The sequence below is a fragment of the Lampetra planeri genome, chromosome 5 (genome assembly GCF_965212315.1).
Source record: "Lampetra planeri chromosome 5, kcLamPlan1.2.h2, whole genome shotgun sequence".
Taxonomy (NCBI): Eukaryota; Metazoa; Chordata; class Hyperoartia; order Petromyzontiformes; family Petromyzontidae; genus Lampetra; species Lampetra planeri.
In genome coordinates, this window is record NC_136111.1 from 18106458 (window position 1) to 18122025 (window position 15568).

The window sequence follows — 15568 nt, forward strand, 5'->3', positions numbered from 1 at the left end:
AGCAAGGCTTAGCCTCATAAACTAATGCCGCTTGGGTGGCTTTATTATGTCAGACGCACGCACACGCACGCGTGTAGCGTAAATCGCACAGTGCTCATTTATGGACACCCGGCTTTGACCCCCGGCTAACGTCGGGGACAACCGATTGGCGGGCCCTAGGCCACCCCTACACCTTGTCCACCCGTAATTGCTGGGAATCATTGCGTGCGGAGGTCTTTATCCAGCAGTCGGGAGGAGTGGCGATCCACGACTTCCCGATGCTGCCCATGACCCCGAATCTTGCCCTTCAACTTGCTCTGTGAGTCACACAATCCCTCCCTCTCTCTTTGCCCCCCCCCCCACCCCCCACAGACATACATATTTACGGACACGGATGACGAGGAGATCCGCAAGGTCGCCGGTGAGTACCGACATCGCCGGCCCGCCCACCCACCCGCCCGCCTGGAATGATGGGAGATTACCCAGAGTGCCTTGGTGGCTCGGGGGTTGGAAGGTTGGAAGTGGCGCTGGGAGACTGGGCACATGCTTTCAATGAGTTAATAAACACCACACTACGAACCTGGTATTGGCCAAACATCTGAATATAAAAAAAACAATATGCAAAAAAACCGTTAATTATTTGATTACAGACAGCAGCAACACCGCCCCCGCAACTGCAAAATATTTGGCAGGACCCTCCTGGCAAAGACACTTGGTGTTGCTTTCTTGGGTAAACAAGTCGAACGATGATAATAATGCAGCAATGGAATGAACAATAATTTATTAACACGGCACACGATTTGGATGCGGATGCAGCGGTCCAAAAAAGCCGGCGCAGTTTTCCGCTCGAATGAGTGCTGGAGGCGATTGGGGAAGGGGGAGGGTGGGTTGGGGGGGGGGCCTGAATGCGCTGCGTCATAGCTACACATTACACGTAACGTTCGGGTCAAGTCTGTTGTGACCACAGCTGCTGGTCCGATCCGGCCTCGGCAGATCTCGTTGGCGCTAACGCCAAAGCACCGTCAGTTGGACCACCCCCCCACCCCCTCTTCCTCCTCTTCACCGTCCCAAACTTGAGTTCGAGTCCCGAGTCTGCTGGTGCCTTGGTGGGGTGGGGTGGGGGGAGGTCATCGACATCGTCCGCTGCCGTTGTTTTGCATCGCGGGGCCACCGTAGCGTGAAGCGATCGGCCGAGAAAACCGGTCGAGGCGGTGACGCCTCGCGATGAACGTGCCGAGGCTCTTTTGGCTTCCCCCATCTGGGGAACCGGCGGCGGGGAAACGACACGGCCGTGACGGTCGGCGGCTCTGACTAGCCCAGCGCGGTCGAACAACAACGACAACAATCAGAATAAGAATCACCCCCCGCGTCCAGCCACGGTGACGGGGGAGGCAACCCTCCCGGCGTAAAGCGAGCATACGGCCACATCTTCGACGAAGAACGTCGGCTCATTGTGTGGGAGCCGGGTGGATCGCCGCGTCGCTGTGACTGTGAGCGATGGAGATACGGCGGCTTGTGGAGCTGAAGGAGGAAGGTTCCTTCACGGCGGTAGTGATGGTGAACACGACGACGATGATGATAATGACGACGATAATTATGATGATGTTTGTAATGGCGCGGCGCAGGCTCCCACATGGTGAACACGAACTGCTCGGCGGCGCACAATCGGCAAGCGCTGTCGTGCAAGATGTCGGTGGAGTACGAGACCTTCGTGAAGTCCGGCAAGAAGTGAGAAGCGCGCTCGTGCACGCACGCTCACGTACACACACTCGCGCACCCTCACGCACGCGCGCTATTGCATGCACGCGTACGCACACTCACGACCTGCTTGCTGTGCTGCCCATTCCCCCCACGCAGGTGGTTCTGCCACGTGGACGATGACAACTACGTGAATGTGGAGGCGCTCAGGGCGGCACTCTCCTCCTTCTCGCACACACACGACTTCTACGTGGGGCGGCCATCGCTGGATCGGCCCATCGAGGCCACCGAGCGCCTCTCCCCCCACGTCTCGGTAAGCGGTCGCTCCCGGCAACCGGGCCTCATGGGTAACTAGGCGTCAAGGGCAACTAGGCCTCAAGGGCAACCAGGCTTCACGGGCAACCGGGGCACCATGGCAACCAGACCTATTACCTGTCCACATACCCCTATCAGCATGTTGGTTTCATAGTGAGTTAAATCATGTAATAACATAAATGAATGTGTTCTAATTACCTTTCCACGTAGTTAACACCGGAGACATTCAGACAAATGTAATAGTATATCATCTCGCTGAGGCTTGGTCAATTTGCTTGACCAGTGCTGTAGCATTTGAACATTTGGCTTTGTGGCGCCATCATTTTTATACCGTAGGGCTATTACGAAAAGAGATGCCGCTGTGTTTCACGCAGTCCGCAGTAGTTTCTGCAGTCGGGGAAGGTGGCGATGTTGCTCTGTGCGTGTGCGCAATCCCAGTTTTGAGTAAATTCGTCGGCCATGCTCTATTTCGAATTTGACAAAAGTTCTACCATGACTGTGACACACAATGGCCAGCTCGTTTCGAACAACGCCACGCGATTTGCAATGTCCGCCGTGAATCAGACGGCGAGCAGCGCGCCGTTGGTCAATAATGCGCACCGCAGCATTGACCAGGGCGGCCACCGCATTTGAACCCGTGAATGCAACGGTGGCTACCGCTGGGGCCGCAGTCACGGCCACCCCGATATCAGCAGGGCCCACCCCCCGTCACCAATGGCTTGTCGTACAGAACCAGCGAGGTACTACCGAGCAGCTCATCCCGGAGTGAGAGAGAACTCAGCGTCATGCAGAGAGAAGAGTTTTCCGTGGAGTTATATATTCCGTGGCTGGCTTTTTGGCAGCAGCAAGGGGATAATCCACCATTGTACCGTACCTCTATGTTCTCACCGGCAATCTCTTTTTCTGTCCACCAGCCCCGCGCTGCCACAGCGTGGCGTAAGCGTTGTTCGATTCGAATAGCTGGCGCACGACCGGCACAGCCTAGGGTAGGCCCTCATTTAGCAGTGGATCGATGGAGGGCTGTCCGTGTGCGTAGAGCAAGGCTGGCAGCATCAGGTTTTTTCCATCGGGTTTTTTTTATGGTTTTAATAAAAAAAAATGATCATCTCAGATGGCAAAAAATCCTGTTTTATTCGGTTTTATTGCCTGTTAATCCATACAATTATAGCACCCACCAAAGGGAAGACAAACAACACATTCTGCTACAAGATGATGGTCAAAGGTCGCAAGACGCCGATGGAGTATCGGCCGTCCGATGGCAGTGAGTAGCCTGAGCTGCAAAAGATCGACGTCAAACTGTTCAGCATCGCCACGTCCAGTGCCGTAGCCAAGAGGAACTTCTCCACCTTGGCCTTCATTCACTCCAAGCTGAGGAACAGCCTGAGCGTGAAGTCGGTGGAGAAGCTCGTCTTCATCAAGAGCAACATTCCCGCCTTCTTCGACGGCGTGGTTGAGATGATCGAAGAGGACAGCGAATCCGATTGCAAAAAAAAACGGGTTTTTTCCACCATTGGGCATAGGGAGCAACCCAGCGCAGCAGTCAACGGAGCGGCGAGACTTTGGTGGTGAATGTGTCGATGTTGATGTTGATGGTGGAGCGGTAGTGTAGCGGTTAGCGCTACGCTGCGCTACGAACCCGGCGATCCGAGTTAGATTCCCGCTCACGGCCAACACCAGTGACGATTATCTGAACCGGTTCTGGGCCTCCCCTAGGTCGATTCAGCCTCAAACATTTCCACTAGGGAGACAAAGGCGCCCAAGCGTGGTGTTGGCCACCCACCCCCTCGTGTGCCGTGCCGGCCTTCATAGGTGCTACTCGCTAACAGCACTTGCCCTAACAGTATGTTAAAACTATACGGGAGATCTTTGTCTTTGCCTTGGTTTGGTTCTGGTTTGGTGGAGATAACGGTGATAGGGAAAGTGATGATGATGATGATGTTGATGATGATGAAGACGATAATGGAGATGATGACGATGATGACGATGTTGATGTTTATGATGATTATGATGGAGATGATGATGGAGATGATGATGATGTGCCATCTCCCCCGCAGCACACGGTCACGTTCTGGTTTGCCACGGGAGGTGCCGGGTTCTGCTTGAGCCGCGGTCTCGCGCTGAAGATGACTCCGTGGGCCAGGTGAGTGCCGCCTGCCGTGGGGTTGCGGGCCCCCTGTGTGCGGTGCGCCGCGGTGTGGTATGGCGTGGCCACGGTGTGACCTGCCGTGCTGCGGTGTGGCCTAACCCATGGCGCGCCCGGTCTCGGTGTGGCGTGTGCCTGACGTGGTGTGGTGACGTAGTGCGGTGTCGCAGTGTGGTGATGTGGTGTGGTGACAAGGTGTGGTGTCGTAGTGGTCTAGAGCTCCCTGTCTCGGTGTGGCACACCCTGACGCAGTGTGGTATCGCGGTGCAGTGTGGCGTTGCAGTGTGACAGTGCGGTGTGGCGTCGTGGTGTGGCAGTGTTAACACGGTGCAGTATCGTGGTGTGGTGACACGGTGCATTGTGGCGATGTGGTAAGGTGGTGTGGTGTCGTGGGGCGGTGACGCGGGGCGGTGACGCTGTGCGGTGTGGCGGTGCGGTGACACCGTGTGGTGTGGCGATGCGGTGTGGCGGTGCAGTGCTGGCGTGTTCATGAGCACGGCGGAGCGGATCCGTCTGCCGGACGACTGCACGGTGGGCTACATCGCCGAGGCCATGCTGGGGGTCCCGCTCACCTTCAGCCCCCTCTTCCACTCGCACCTCGAGAACCTGCAACAGATCCCTCACGCTCAGCTCCCTCACCAGGTGAGGGTGCCACACACGCACACACCGTGGTACTGGGTGAGAGCAGTCCACCGAGTGGGCGAGCGTGGGGATAAGGAAGGTGCGACAGGTGACGACGGTGACGATGGTAACAGTGACGATGGTGATGATGACGGTAACGACGACATTAGTGACAACGGTGACGATGACAATGGCGGTGACGATGACAATGGCGGTGACGACGACATTGGTGAATTTATCTGGCATCTCCTTTCAGAACGGAGGCCTCCTAAATGGCTGAAAAATCCAACTGCGATCCAGTGACAATTTTAACATATAATTTCTCTCTCCCCGATTCTCACTCCCTCTCTCCCTGCCTCTCCTTCCTTCTCTCCTTGTCTCTCCCTGTCTCTCCATCTCTCTCCCTGGCTCTCCCTGTCTCTCCTTCCCCCTCTCCCTGCCTCTCTTCCTGTCTCTCCATCACTCTCTCCCTGTCTCTCCATCCCTCTCTCCCTGTCTCTCTCCCTGTCTCTCTCCGTGCATCTCTCCGTGGCTCCCCCACTTCAAGGCGACGCTGAGCTACGGGACATTTGAGAACAAGCGCAACGTCATCAACATCAACAATGGAGCGTTCGGCAGCGAGCAAGACCCAACGAGGTTTCTCACCCCTCACTCACTCACCCCTCGCTCGCTTCACCCCTCGCTCACTCACTCACTCACCCCTCGCTCGCCCGCCCCTCGCTTGCCCGCCCCTCGCTCGCCCGCCCCTCGCTCGTCCACCCCTCGCTCGCCCGCCCCTCGCTCGCTCACATCACCGAGTTCACCCAAAAATTATATTGCTACCATGGCTGTGATGATGATGGTGGTGGTGGTGATTGTCGCTGTTATGATGCTGCTACGATGACAACGATGATGATGACTGTGGTGGTGATTGTCGCTGTTATGATGCTGCTACGATGATGACGATGACGATGATGGTGGTGGTGGTGCTGCTGCTGCTGCTGCCACTCGTGAATGTGATGCACATAGCTGTGTTCACTATTAGGAAGGCACTGGAGCTATGCACTTTTAAATCCTCTAGATTGAAAACTTATTCTTTTGAACTGATTTTGTGTTTAGTTTGTTGTCTTTCCCCGCCCATACCTCTGATTAGCGCGGTTGGCTATGTAATGATGTGTGAAAGAAAGCTGTCTCTGGTGTAGACCATTCAGTTTCAAAGACAATGCATATGTTTTCAGGTGTTGTTTGCATGTTCACCACAAGTGCGTGTGGTTAATGCAGATTTGATGCCTTGCCAAAAGGTATCTATTTGGTGTTTGAACATCTTAACACCTGTTGTATTTCCAGGAAGAATAAAAGCAATTCGTAATTTTCATAATCAGGTTGGTTTATGTATAGTAGTGTAGGGCATCGTAGTGTATAGTAGTGTAGTGTATAGTAGTGTAGTGTATAGTGTAGTGTAGTGGAAAGTAGTGTAGTGCCTCCATAGAGCCCAATGTGTTCGCTTACCGACCATTCCCCTGTTAACGACGGACTGTTGTAGGTACAGTAAATATTAATGAATGCATTGATGAACCGTGTTATTTTTGATATCATGTGTTTATAATGTTGTTAGTACCTTTATGCATTCATATGCATTGTTTAAATATTATAAAGTACGTTTTTTCGGTGGAAAATATGTAGCTTTTGCTGCTATCGGAACGAATTAAGACTTTAACATGTATTTACTATACTCGTTTAACAACCAAATCGCCTAACGACCGGTTTGATGGAACCAATTACCGTCGTTAAGAGGGCTTCTAACGTATTTATACAAAATATAAATCTAGTTTAGTTTTTTTATTCTTAGGTTTTTTCGGTAAAGTCACGTAGCCGCACCGAACCTCACGAAAATAATATTCAGGGCCTACCTTGGCTCCTCCCACCCTCAACCAGTATATATACAAGGACTGTTTTCTTGGAATTTCTCTTACTTGATACAGCAATCTGGCTGTGACGGTTCCACCTGAAGATGGAAGCTTGTGTTGCCTCCGAAACGTCGTGATTTTTTATTTTATTTTTATTTTACTTTCATAAATTTAATTTTTTTACCTACGTGACTTTACCGAAAAAACCTAAGAATATGAATCCTTGCAGTCACGAAAGCTTCAAATCTAGAAATAGTTTAGTTTTACCACCCCGGCCATTTTCGTCCGCTGCCAAGTCACGTGTTCCCACGGGATCCGCTCACTCGTTTCCAAACGGCGCCCCCTGCTGGAGCCGTGGCGCCGGTGCGGCAGGTCCGGCCTCGACCTGCCCCCCCCCACCCCCCTTCAGGCTTTCCCGGAGCGTGACTTTTAAAGTCTCTTTTTTCCCCCATTCTTAAACCAAATGATCAAATTCATCCGCGCAGGGGAGAGATCCCGCGTGGGTACACGCAGGCCCGCGTGCGTAGCTACAATAGAAGAGCCGGTGGCGTCTGGCTTACGGTGGTGATGGTGGTGGTGACGACGATGTATGTACGTACGTGTGTGTTTTGAACTTTTTGCATACCACCGTGTGGGGAGCGGTGATGTAAGAGGTCAGCGCGCTGCGCTACGAACCCGGCGGCCCGAGTTCGATTCCCGCTCACGGCCAACAACACCAAGTGACGATTATCTGAACCCGTCCTGGGCCTCCTCCCCTTGGCCGATTCCTCTACAAAAAAGAGTGTTGAGAGTGAACGAGTGCCAGAGAGAGGACTGTGAGAGAAATGGGGGAGCGGTGGCATAGTGATTGGCGCGCTGCAGCTACGAACCCGGCGACTCCCGAGTTCGATTCCCGCTCACGGCCACCAACACCAAGTGATGATTGTCTGAACCGGTGATGGGCCTCACCGAGTTCGACTCAGCCTCAAATGAGTACCTGGTGCGGTGGGTAAACATCGCCACACTAGGAAGACAAAGGCGGCTTGGGCGTGGTGCTGGCCACCCACCCCCTTTTGTGCTGTGCCGGCCTTCGTAGGCGCTTGATAACAGCAGTTGCCCCAACAGTCTATTAAGGCTATACGGGTGATCTTTGTCTCTGTGTGTTGAATTTCTTTCGCACCACCGTACGTAGCCAACCATGCTAATCGGGGGCAAGGACAACAAACTAAACACAAAAAGCAGTTCTGAAGAAACGAGTGGTCAATGTATGTAATTTAAAACTGCACAGCTCCATTGGCTTCCTAATATCAGAAGAGAATTCCAGACGGCCGCAGAAGCGCATCTGCTGTTACCGTTTTGTTCAATCGCCAGCTAAAAGCCGCTGATTTTGGTTGGCTCGTGGCAAACTGGTACCCGTTTGTTTTCTGTCACACAATACCTTGCTGACGAGATCAGCAAGATATTGTGGTTCATTCGTGTGTAATGATGAAGACCATAGTGACAATGACGACGACGACGGTGGTGGTGGTGTTGATGATGAAGTTGCACCCCGATGTTGTTGATGATGGTGACGTTGATGTTGAAGCTGATGATGCTAATTAAGCTGCTGGTGCTACCGCAAGTTGACGATTGCCGCTGATGATTCTGCTGACGACGATGCTGATGATGCTGATGCTCTCTGCAGGTTTCTGTCCCTCCACTGCCTGCTCCACCCCGACACGGACTGGTGCCCCCCGAGCTCATGACGTCCGCCGCTTCGACCCACGACCCACGACCCGCGACCCCCCTCAACGCTCAAACCTCTTGACCCCATCCTACCCCCCCTCCCTCCCCCTATTGGTGGATGAGAGTGAGCGGGGTAAGGTGACTGTTTTCTGGGTGGAGGACCAAAATCCGGGCTCGTCGTGAGCACCCCGCATCGCGACTCCCGATGATCGGCAACGAAGACGAAGCCTTTTGCGAAGCGAAACCCGAATCAAATTCTTGCACTCGACAGGCGACGACGGCGCGGCGGGGACGCTTCTGCCTGTCCTCTGCGCCTGCGCGCGTGGCCGCTTGCGGCGTTACATCTCGAACGTCTGTACAGAAATAATGACGACGACGACGACATTCGAGCCCTTTTGAAGGCAGCCGTTGCAGTATTTGTTCCTGAATGTTCTCTTGTTTTGCGTTTAATTTTACAGTTGATTGATTGTTATTACGTTTTGCTCGAAAGTGCTCGCCGTGTTCACGGTGACGTTGAAGGGACCAACGAAGGGAACGTTCTCCGCGCGAGCCTCACGCCGAAGCTCTTTTGCGTGAAATATTAACGACGACGATGATAGCGGTGGCGATGGCGGTTACAGCACAATGTTGCACATCCGGCCGTCGCACGTCCGCCATGACCCAGTCAACCGCCCGCACCGCCCGCCGTAGCATTGCCGTGCCGCTTTCCGCTCTGTGACCTTCACAGGTTGGGATTGCTACGTACGATGTGAAAAGAAGTCCAGTGTAGACACACACACGCACACGCAGGCTCAAGCACCTTGGCGCTCTTTTATCCAGTCGCAACGGTTGCAACTGTCGGTTTCAATAGAATCGGTTTAACACGCGGTAGGCTTTTGCGACCAATATTATCCATATTGGGGTTTTTGGGTTCGAGTAAAATTGTAAACGTTGTGGGTTTACTGTCCAACACACCGGGGTGCTGTACTAGCAATGAATTGGCACGTTTTGCTAACGTGACAAATCTTACTAATTGGCTGTGTGGGGGTGGCGGCGGCAGGTTGAACGGCACATTTATATTTACACGATCTAACCCAAAAAAAGAAAAACCTCAGTCTCAACGGATGTTCACACATTGGACCTTTCCGCACGTTCCACCCGGACGTCGAGTCGCCGTCCAGACGGATACGCGGCAGCTGCTGCACCGTTAACCCGCCGTCGTGTTTCTGACTCGATGGGGGGGGGGGGGGGGTGAAATATTGACAGCCCGCGTGCGGTGCGTTTCCCCGGTCGACTGCAGGCGTCTTAACCGCAACTAGTCGGGTACTAGAGGGCAGTATTTCCTACCCGGTAACAAGCTGGGGTTGTTGAAATGTATTTTTGTTGTTTGCTTAACCTGGCAACCGTGTGACAGAACACAAACGGGTACCAGTTTGCCACGAGTATAATCATTCGAATCTTAATGTTTAGCGTGTGACGTCATCGTTGACGCAAACTGCATCTCTCGCAATCGCCGAGGAACCACAGACGCGAGCTGGAAGGCCGCAGCAGCAGCAGCAGCAGCAACGGATTGCCCAAGTTCTGCGCTCCTCTACATATATATATCAAGGTGTTTTCAACCAATGAATGAGCATTCGTTACATGCGGGAGGAAACCGGAGCGACCCGAGAATTGCCACTCTGGCGTGCAAGGAGGCGGCCATTCCATCCCATTCAGACGAGGCGGATGGAGATTAGTCCGAACATTTGCTCTGCATTCGCCTCCTGGCGATCCAGAGTAGGTCACCTCCTCCACGATGCCCGCAGGTGGAAGGGAGTTTCGCAGCATCCGCGTGTGAGCCACCAACCCTCGCTTGCTGCCTCCCCACACGCAACTGCTGGTGGGCAGGCAGCCACGTGCAAAGCCACCACCACCACCCCCGTGTGATATATAAATGGCTCAAAAGTCAGGACATGTAGGGTTATTTATTTTATTTTAAAACTAAATTTTTTTAATTGATATTTTATCTAAATCGTTATGTATATCTATGTGTATTCTTCCTTTTGAGATGACATTAAAAATGTTAGATAATTGATTAAAATTTTTGTTCAATTCGTTTTTACGTCCGCTGAAGTAGGCAGCTGCGATCTTAAACAAAAAGCAAGTCCTCGATTAATTTCTAAAATAATAATTCATGCGTGAATGTTAAGAGTGGAATTCAGTTTGAGCGCGTGTTAAACTAAACCAAATAACTCCGTGCGGTTTGGTAACATCGATGTAACACCGCTGCGTGTCCTGACTTTTTGGCCACCCTGCAGAGAACAAGTGACCGTGCGACTCTTTGACCGTCTCCACTGAAACACGAAGGGAGCTGCCACCGCTGTGCAGCGACGAGCGGTCGGCGGCACGCTGGACTTGTCAGCCAAAGGGCACCGTTCCGGTTCCGTTTCCCCGCGCGGCAGTTGAAACGAGGGGGGGGGGGCAAAGTTGATCAAGTCCGTTCCGAATGTTGCACCGGTATCGGTCACCAGTTACAGCACGTGGCCTGGCGGCGGTGGTGGCGGTGGTGGTGGTGGTGATGGTGATGGTGGCGGTAGTGGCGGTGGTGGTGGTGGCGGTAGTGGTGGTGGTGGTGGCGGTGGTGATGGTGGTAGCGGTAGTGGTGGTGGCGGTGGTGGTGGTGGCGGTAGTGGCGGTGGTGGTGGCGGTGGTGATGGTGGTAGCGGTAGTGGTGGTGGTGGTGGTGGCTATTCACGTGGCCTTGCAGCGGTGGATGGCTGTGCACGTGGCTGCTGTAATCCAGCACGGTGGAGGAGGCAGCAGTAACGAGAAGGGTCGGTGGAGCGTGGCACAACTGGCGTGAGACTCCCTTCCCGCCGTGGGCATCGCTGAGCTACCCGTACCCTGGCTCGCCAGGAGAAGGCAGCGCAGGTGCGCTAAATGTGGACTCTGGCCATTCCAGATGCACGCGACACGGTGTTGCCACCTTGCGCTTGTGGCTTCTCTCCGTGTGTTCCGCTTCATATTAATTGAAATAACGCCTTCGTATGTAGAGGACCGCAGAGCTCGGAGAGTGGGGTGCCGGGATGTTCTGCTCATCTTGCCGCTGCCTAGCTGCTGCTGCTGCTGCTACCCTTCCAAATTCGCCCGTGGTTCCTCCCTCTGAGTCGCTCGCTCGCTCGCTCGCCCTCCCTCCGAGAGAGCGAGCAGATACCCGTGAGGTGACCGAGATGTGAGCGCGGCACTCCACCGTCGCTTCTGGTTTTTTTGTTAAGTCGGTTGGCAGGAAGGGCATTGGATTCTCCCCAGTTGACGGGGAGTTCTTGACGTTGACATGGCCAAGCCATATTCGGGCGGTTGATTTGCTCGCCTCGTGTGAGCGTCGATGGCGTGGCTGCGGCCACCCCCAGAAGTGGTGGGGGGTGGTTGGGTATTGGTTTGGCGGGGCCTCTGAACGGCGTGTTGAGTGAGGCCTACGGTTGAAGAGGGAGGAGGGTTTGGGTTCAACACCTCCTGGCTTAAAGCGGGGGCCGGGTGTCGGGTCTCCCGCCGTGAAGTTGACGTCGCAAGATTTCAAAGCGAAATGTCCGGAACGGTTTTGTGAAGTTCAAATAAAAAAGGTGCCTTTTGGGGGGTGGGAGGGGGGGGGTCAACTTTTGTTGTTGTTGTTGTTTTATACCGAGTTATGAGCCCGCTGCAGTGGGTGGGAAATTCCACATTCCATGTGACGGGAGCCAGTCTCTTTGAAGGATGCCCGTTTTGTTTTTGTTGTATAAGTTAGGGGTTCGGGTTAGCGTTACGGCTGGCAGTTAAGCACGCAGGGTAACGGGGGGGGGGGGGCTATTGTTAGAGCTGTGGCTGGCGATGATGGCGAGAAGGGATTAATATGTTCTGTTTATTTAAGTGTTTTTTTGTTATTTTACGGGATACGTTGTTTTTCTCTCCATCAGAGGACATTGCAGCAAAATGTATTGTTGTCCTGTACCCATGTATCCATGCTCCCAACGTCGAATGCTCCCCGGCGTCATCAACCCGCACTGACCAGCTTGGTGAAGTATGGTCAAATGACCCCCATCCACCCGTGATGACACGCTCGGTCGGAGTCGGGGAGACGCATCTACCCAACATTGGTGGATTGACAAACGGGGGCCCCACACCTTTGTATCGGAGCAATCGTACCTGCCCCTTTTGAGACGTTGAGCGCCAGGTCACCCACGCGAATGAATCTCAAATGGGCTCTCACCTGGTGAAATAGAGGGACATTAGAAATCTCACGAGGCGAGAAATCTCAAAATTGTCTCTCATCAGATGAAGTAATGGGACGTTAAAAATGTAACGAGGCGTGAAATCTCAAAATTGTCTCTCATCAGGTGAAATAATGGGACGTAAAGAATCTCAGGAGATGATCAATCTCAAAATTGTCTCTCATCAGATGAAATAATGGGGCGTTAAAAATATCACGAGCCGATCAATCTCAAAATTGTCTCTCATCAGGTGAAATAATGGGACGTTAAGAATCTCAGGAGATGATCAATCTCAAAATTGCCTCTCACCTGGTGAAATAATGGGACGTTAGAAATCTCACGAGGCGAGAAATCTCAAAATTGTCTCTCATCAGGTGAAATAATGGGACGTTAAAAACCTCACGAGCCGATCAATCTCAAAATTGCCTCTCGCCTGGCGAAATGGACGTCAATCTTCAAGAGGACGTCATTAATCCCGGCGGATATCTCGCCTGGTCAAACAACTAAAACTAAAATGTTTATCCTCATCGCGCGAGGTGACGGAATCTTCCTGCGCGGAGGCCCTTGGGTTCAAATGAAGGACACTGACGATTCGTCTTCAAGACTGTTGACTTTGTTTTATTTGTAAGTGCCGACACGGATACAGCAAGTGTTACCCGAGTACCGATGACAAGCGTTGCGTTGGTCATGTTCTTATAACGATGATGATGATGTTGTTGATGGTAATGATGATGATGATGTTGTTGTTGTTGAAGTTATTAGTGCAATAGCAGCTCGCTATCCCTAGGGGGCAGAGGGGACACGCGGCCAATCGTCCTGCAAAGGGAACTCCATTGGGGCGGGCGAGGGAGGGGAGGGGGTGACCGGGCCGACTTGGCACACGAAGGGTGTTTGTGCGTCTCGGTGTGTGTGTGTCTCGGTATGTGTCTCGGTGTGTGTGTGTCGGTGTGTGTGTGTGTCTCGGTGTGTGTGTGTGTGTGTCTCGGTGTGTGTCTCGGTGTGTGTGTGTCTCGGTGTGTGTGTGTGTCTCGGTATGTGTCTCGGTGTGTGTGTGTCTCGGTGTGTGTGTGTGTTTGTGTGTCTCGGTGTGTGTGTGTCGGTGTGCGTGTGTGGTTGTGTGTGTGGTTGTGTGTCTCGGTGTGTGTGTGTCTGTGTGTGTGTGGGGAGCGGTGGTGCAGCGGTTAGCGCGCTGCGCTACGAACCCGGCCACCCGAGTTCGATTCCCGCTCACGGCCACCAACACCAAGCGACGATTGTCCCAACCGGTCCCGGGCCTCCCCTAGGTCGACTCGGCCTCAAACGAGTACCTGGTGCGATGTGTGGTGAACACCGCCACTGGGAAGACAAAGGCGGCCGGGCGGGCGTGGTGCTGGCCACCCACCCCCTCGTGTGCCACAGTGCCCACGGTGGTGACCTTCATGAGGTCACCCGCCTGGCCAATGGTCAGTGACAGTGTGGGGCCCAAGGCCTCTCTCCCCCCGGTGCTTCTTGTGAGGTTGACGATTGCCATGGCCACAATTAATATGGCAGTCACCTCCAGTGTGAGACATATCTTCCCCCATAGCGGCCTTCACCCGATTTGCCGGGGCGCGTGCGTGCGTGTTGTGTTTCTTGTGTTCGTTACCCGTAAACGAAACCAACTGTTGACCGTCGTGTTTAATAATAAGCTCCGTATTAAAATGGTATCTGTTCAAATCGACTCGAGTTTCTGCCGAATGACTCTGGTGGTGGTGCGGTGGTCGCTGCGTTACCGCGTAGAAGGTTCAATTCCCCTACCCCAGGGTCGGATCCGGGCTACCACGACACAACTCGCAACGTATCGGGATCTCGCGACTGCTTTGTCCACATCTGAGCGACTCGTTGCCGTTTCAGCGATCGCGGTTATCGGGGTGGGTTGAGTGACAGTGATTGTGGTTATCGGGGTGAGTTGAGTGACAGTGATTGCGGTTATCGGGGTGGGTTGTGTGACAGTGATTGTGGTTATCGGGGTGGGTTGTGTGACAGTGATTGTGGTTATCGGGGTGGGTTGTGTGACGGTGATTGTGGTTATCGGGGTGGGTTGTGTGACGGTGATTGTGGTTATCGGGGTGGGTTGAGTGACGGTGATTGTGGTTATCGGGGTGGGTTGTGTGACAGTGATTGTGGTTATCGGGGTGGGTTGAGTGACGGTGATTGTGGTTATCGGGGTGGGTTGAGTGACGGTGATTGTGGTTATCGGGGTGGGTTGTGTGACAGTGATTGTGGTTATCGGGGTGGGTTGAGTGACAGTGATTGTGGTTATCGGGGTGGGTTGAGTGACAGTGATTGTGATTATCGGGGTGGGTTGTGTGACGGTGATTGTGGTTATCGGGGTGGGTTGTGTGACGGTGATTGTGGTTATCGGGGTGGGTTGTGTGACGGTGATTGTGGTTATCGGGGTGGGTTGAGTGACAGTGATTGTGGTTATCGGGGTGGGTTGAGTGACAGTGATTGTGGTTATCGGGGTGGGTTGAGTGACGGTGATTGTGGTTATCGGGGTGGGTTGTGTGACAGTGATTGTGGTTATCGGGGTGGGTTGTGTGACAGTGATTGTGGTTATCGGGGTGGGTTGAGTGACAGTGATTGTGGTTATCGGGGTGGGTTGTGTCACAGTGATTGTGGTTATCGGGGTGGGTTGAGTGACAGTGATTGTGGTTATCGGGGTGGGTTGTGTGACAGTGATTGTGGTTATCGGGGTGGGTTGTGTGACAGTGATTGTGGTTATCGGGGTGGGTTGTGTCACAGTGATTGTGGTTATCGGGGTGGGTTGAGTGACAGTGATTGTGGTTATCGGGGTGGGTTGTGTCACAGTGATTGTGGTTATCGGGGTGGGTTGAGTGACAGTGATTGTGGTTATCGGGGTGGGTTGAGTGACAGTGATTGTGGTTATCGGGGTGGGTTGTGTGACAGTGATTGTGGTTATCGGGGTGGGTTGTGTGACAGTGATTGTGGTTATCGGGGTGGGTTGTGTCACAGTGATTGTGGTTATCGGGGTGGGTTGA

At 53.3% G+C, this 15568-nt stretch overlaps 1 protein-coding gene across 1 annotated transcript; it reads left to right on the forward strand.

The window, feature by feature from the left end:
- Positions 1 to 323: 323 nt before the first annotated feature.
- On the forward strand, positions 324 to 10905 carry LOC144719070 (beta-1,3-N-acetylglucosaminyltransferase lunatic fringe-like). Its single transcript, XM_078594852.1, has 7 exons — positions 324 to 400; positions 1605 to 1707; positions 1837 to 1990; positions 4047 to 4132; positions 4612 to 4777; positions 5304 to 5392; positions 8306 to 10905. Exons 2-7 carry the CDS (start codon positions 1613 to 1615, stop codon positions 8364 to 8366), a joined length of 651 nt encoding a protein of 216 aa, XP_078450978.1. The 5' UTR covers positions 324 to 400; positions 1605 to 1612; the 3' UTR covers positions 8367 to 10905.
- The last annotated feature ends 4663 nt before the right edge of the window (positions 10906 to 15568 follow it).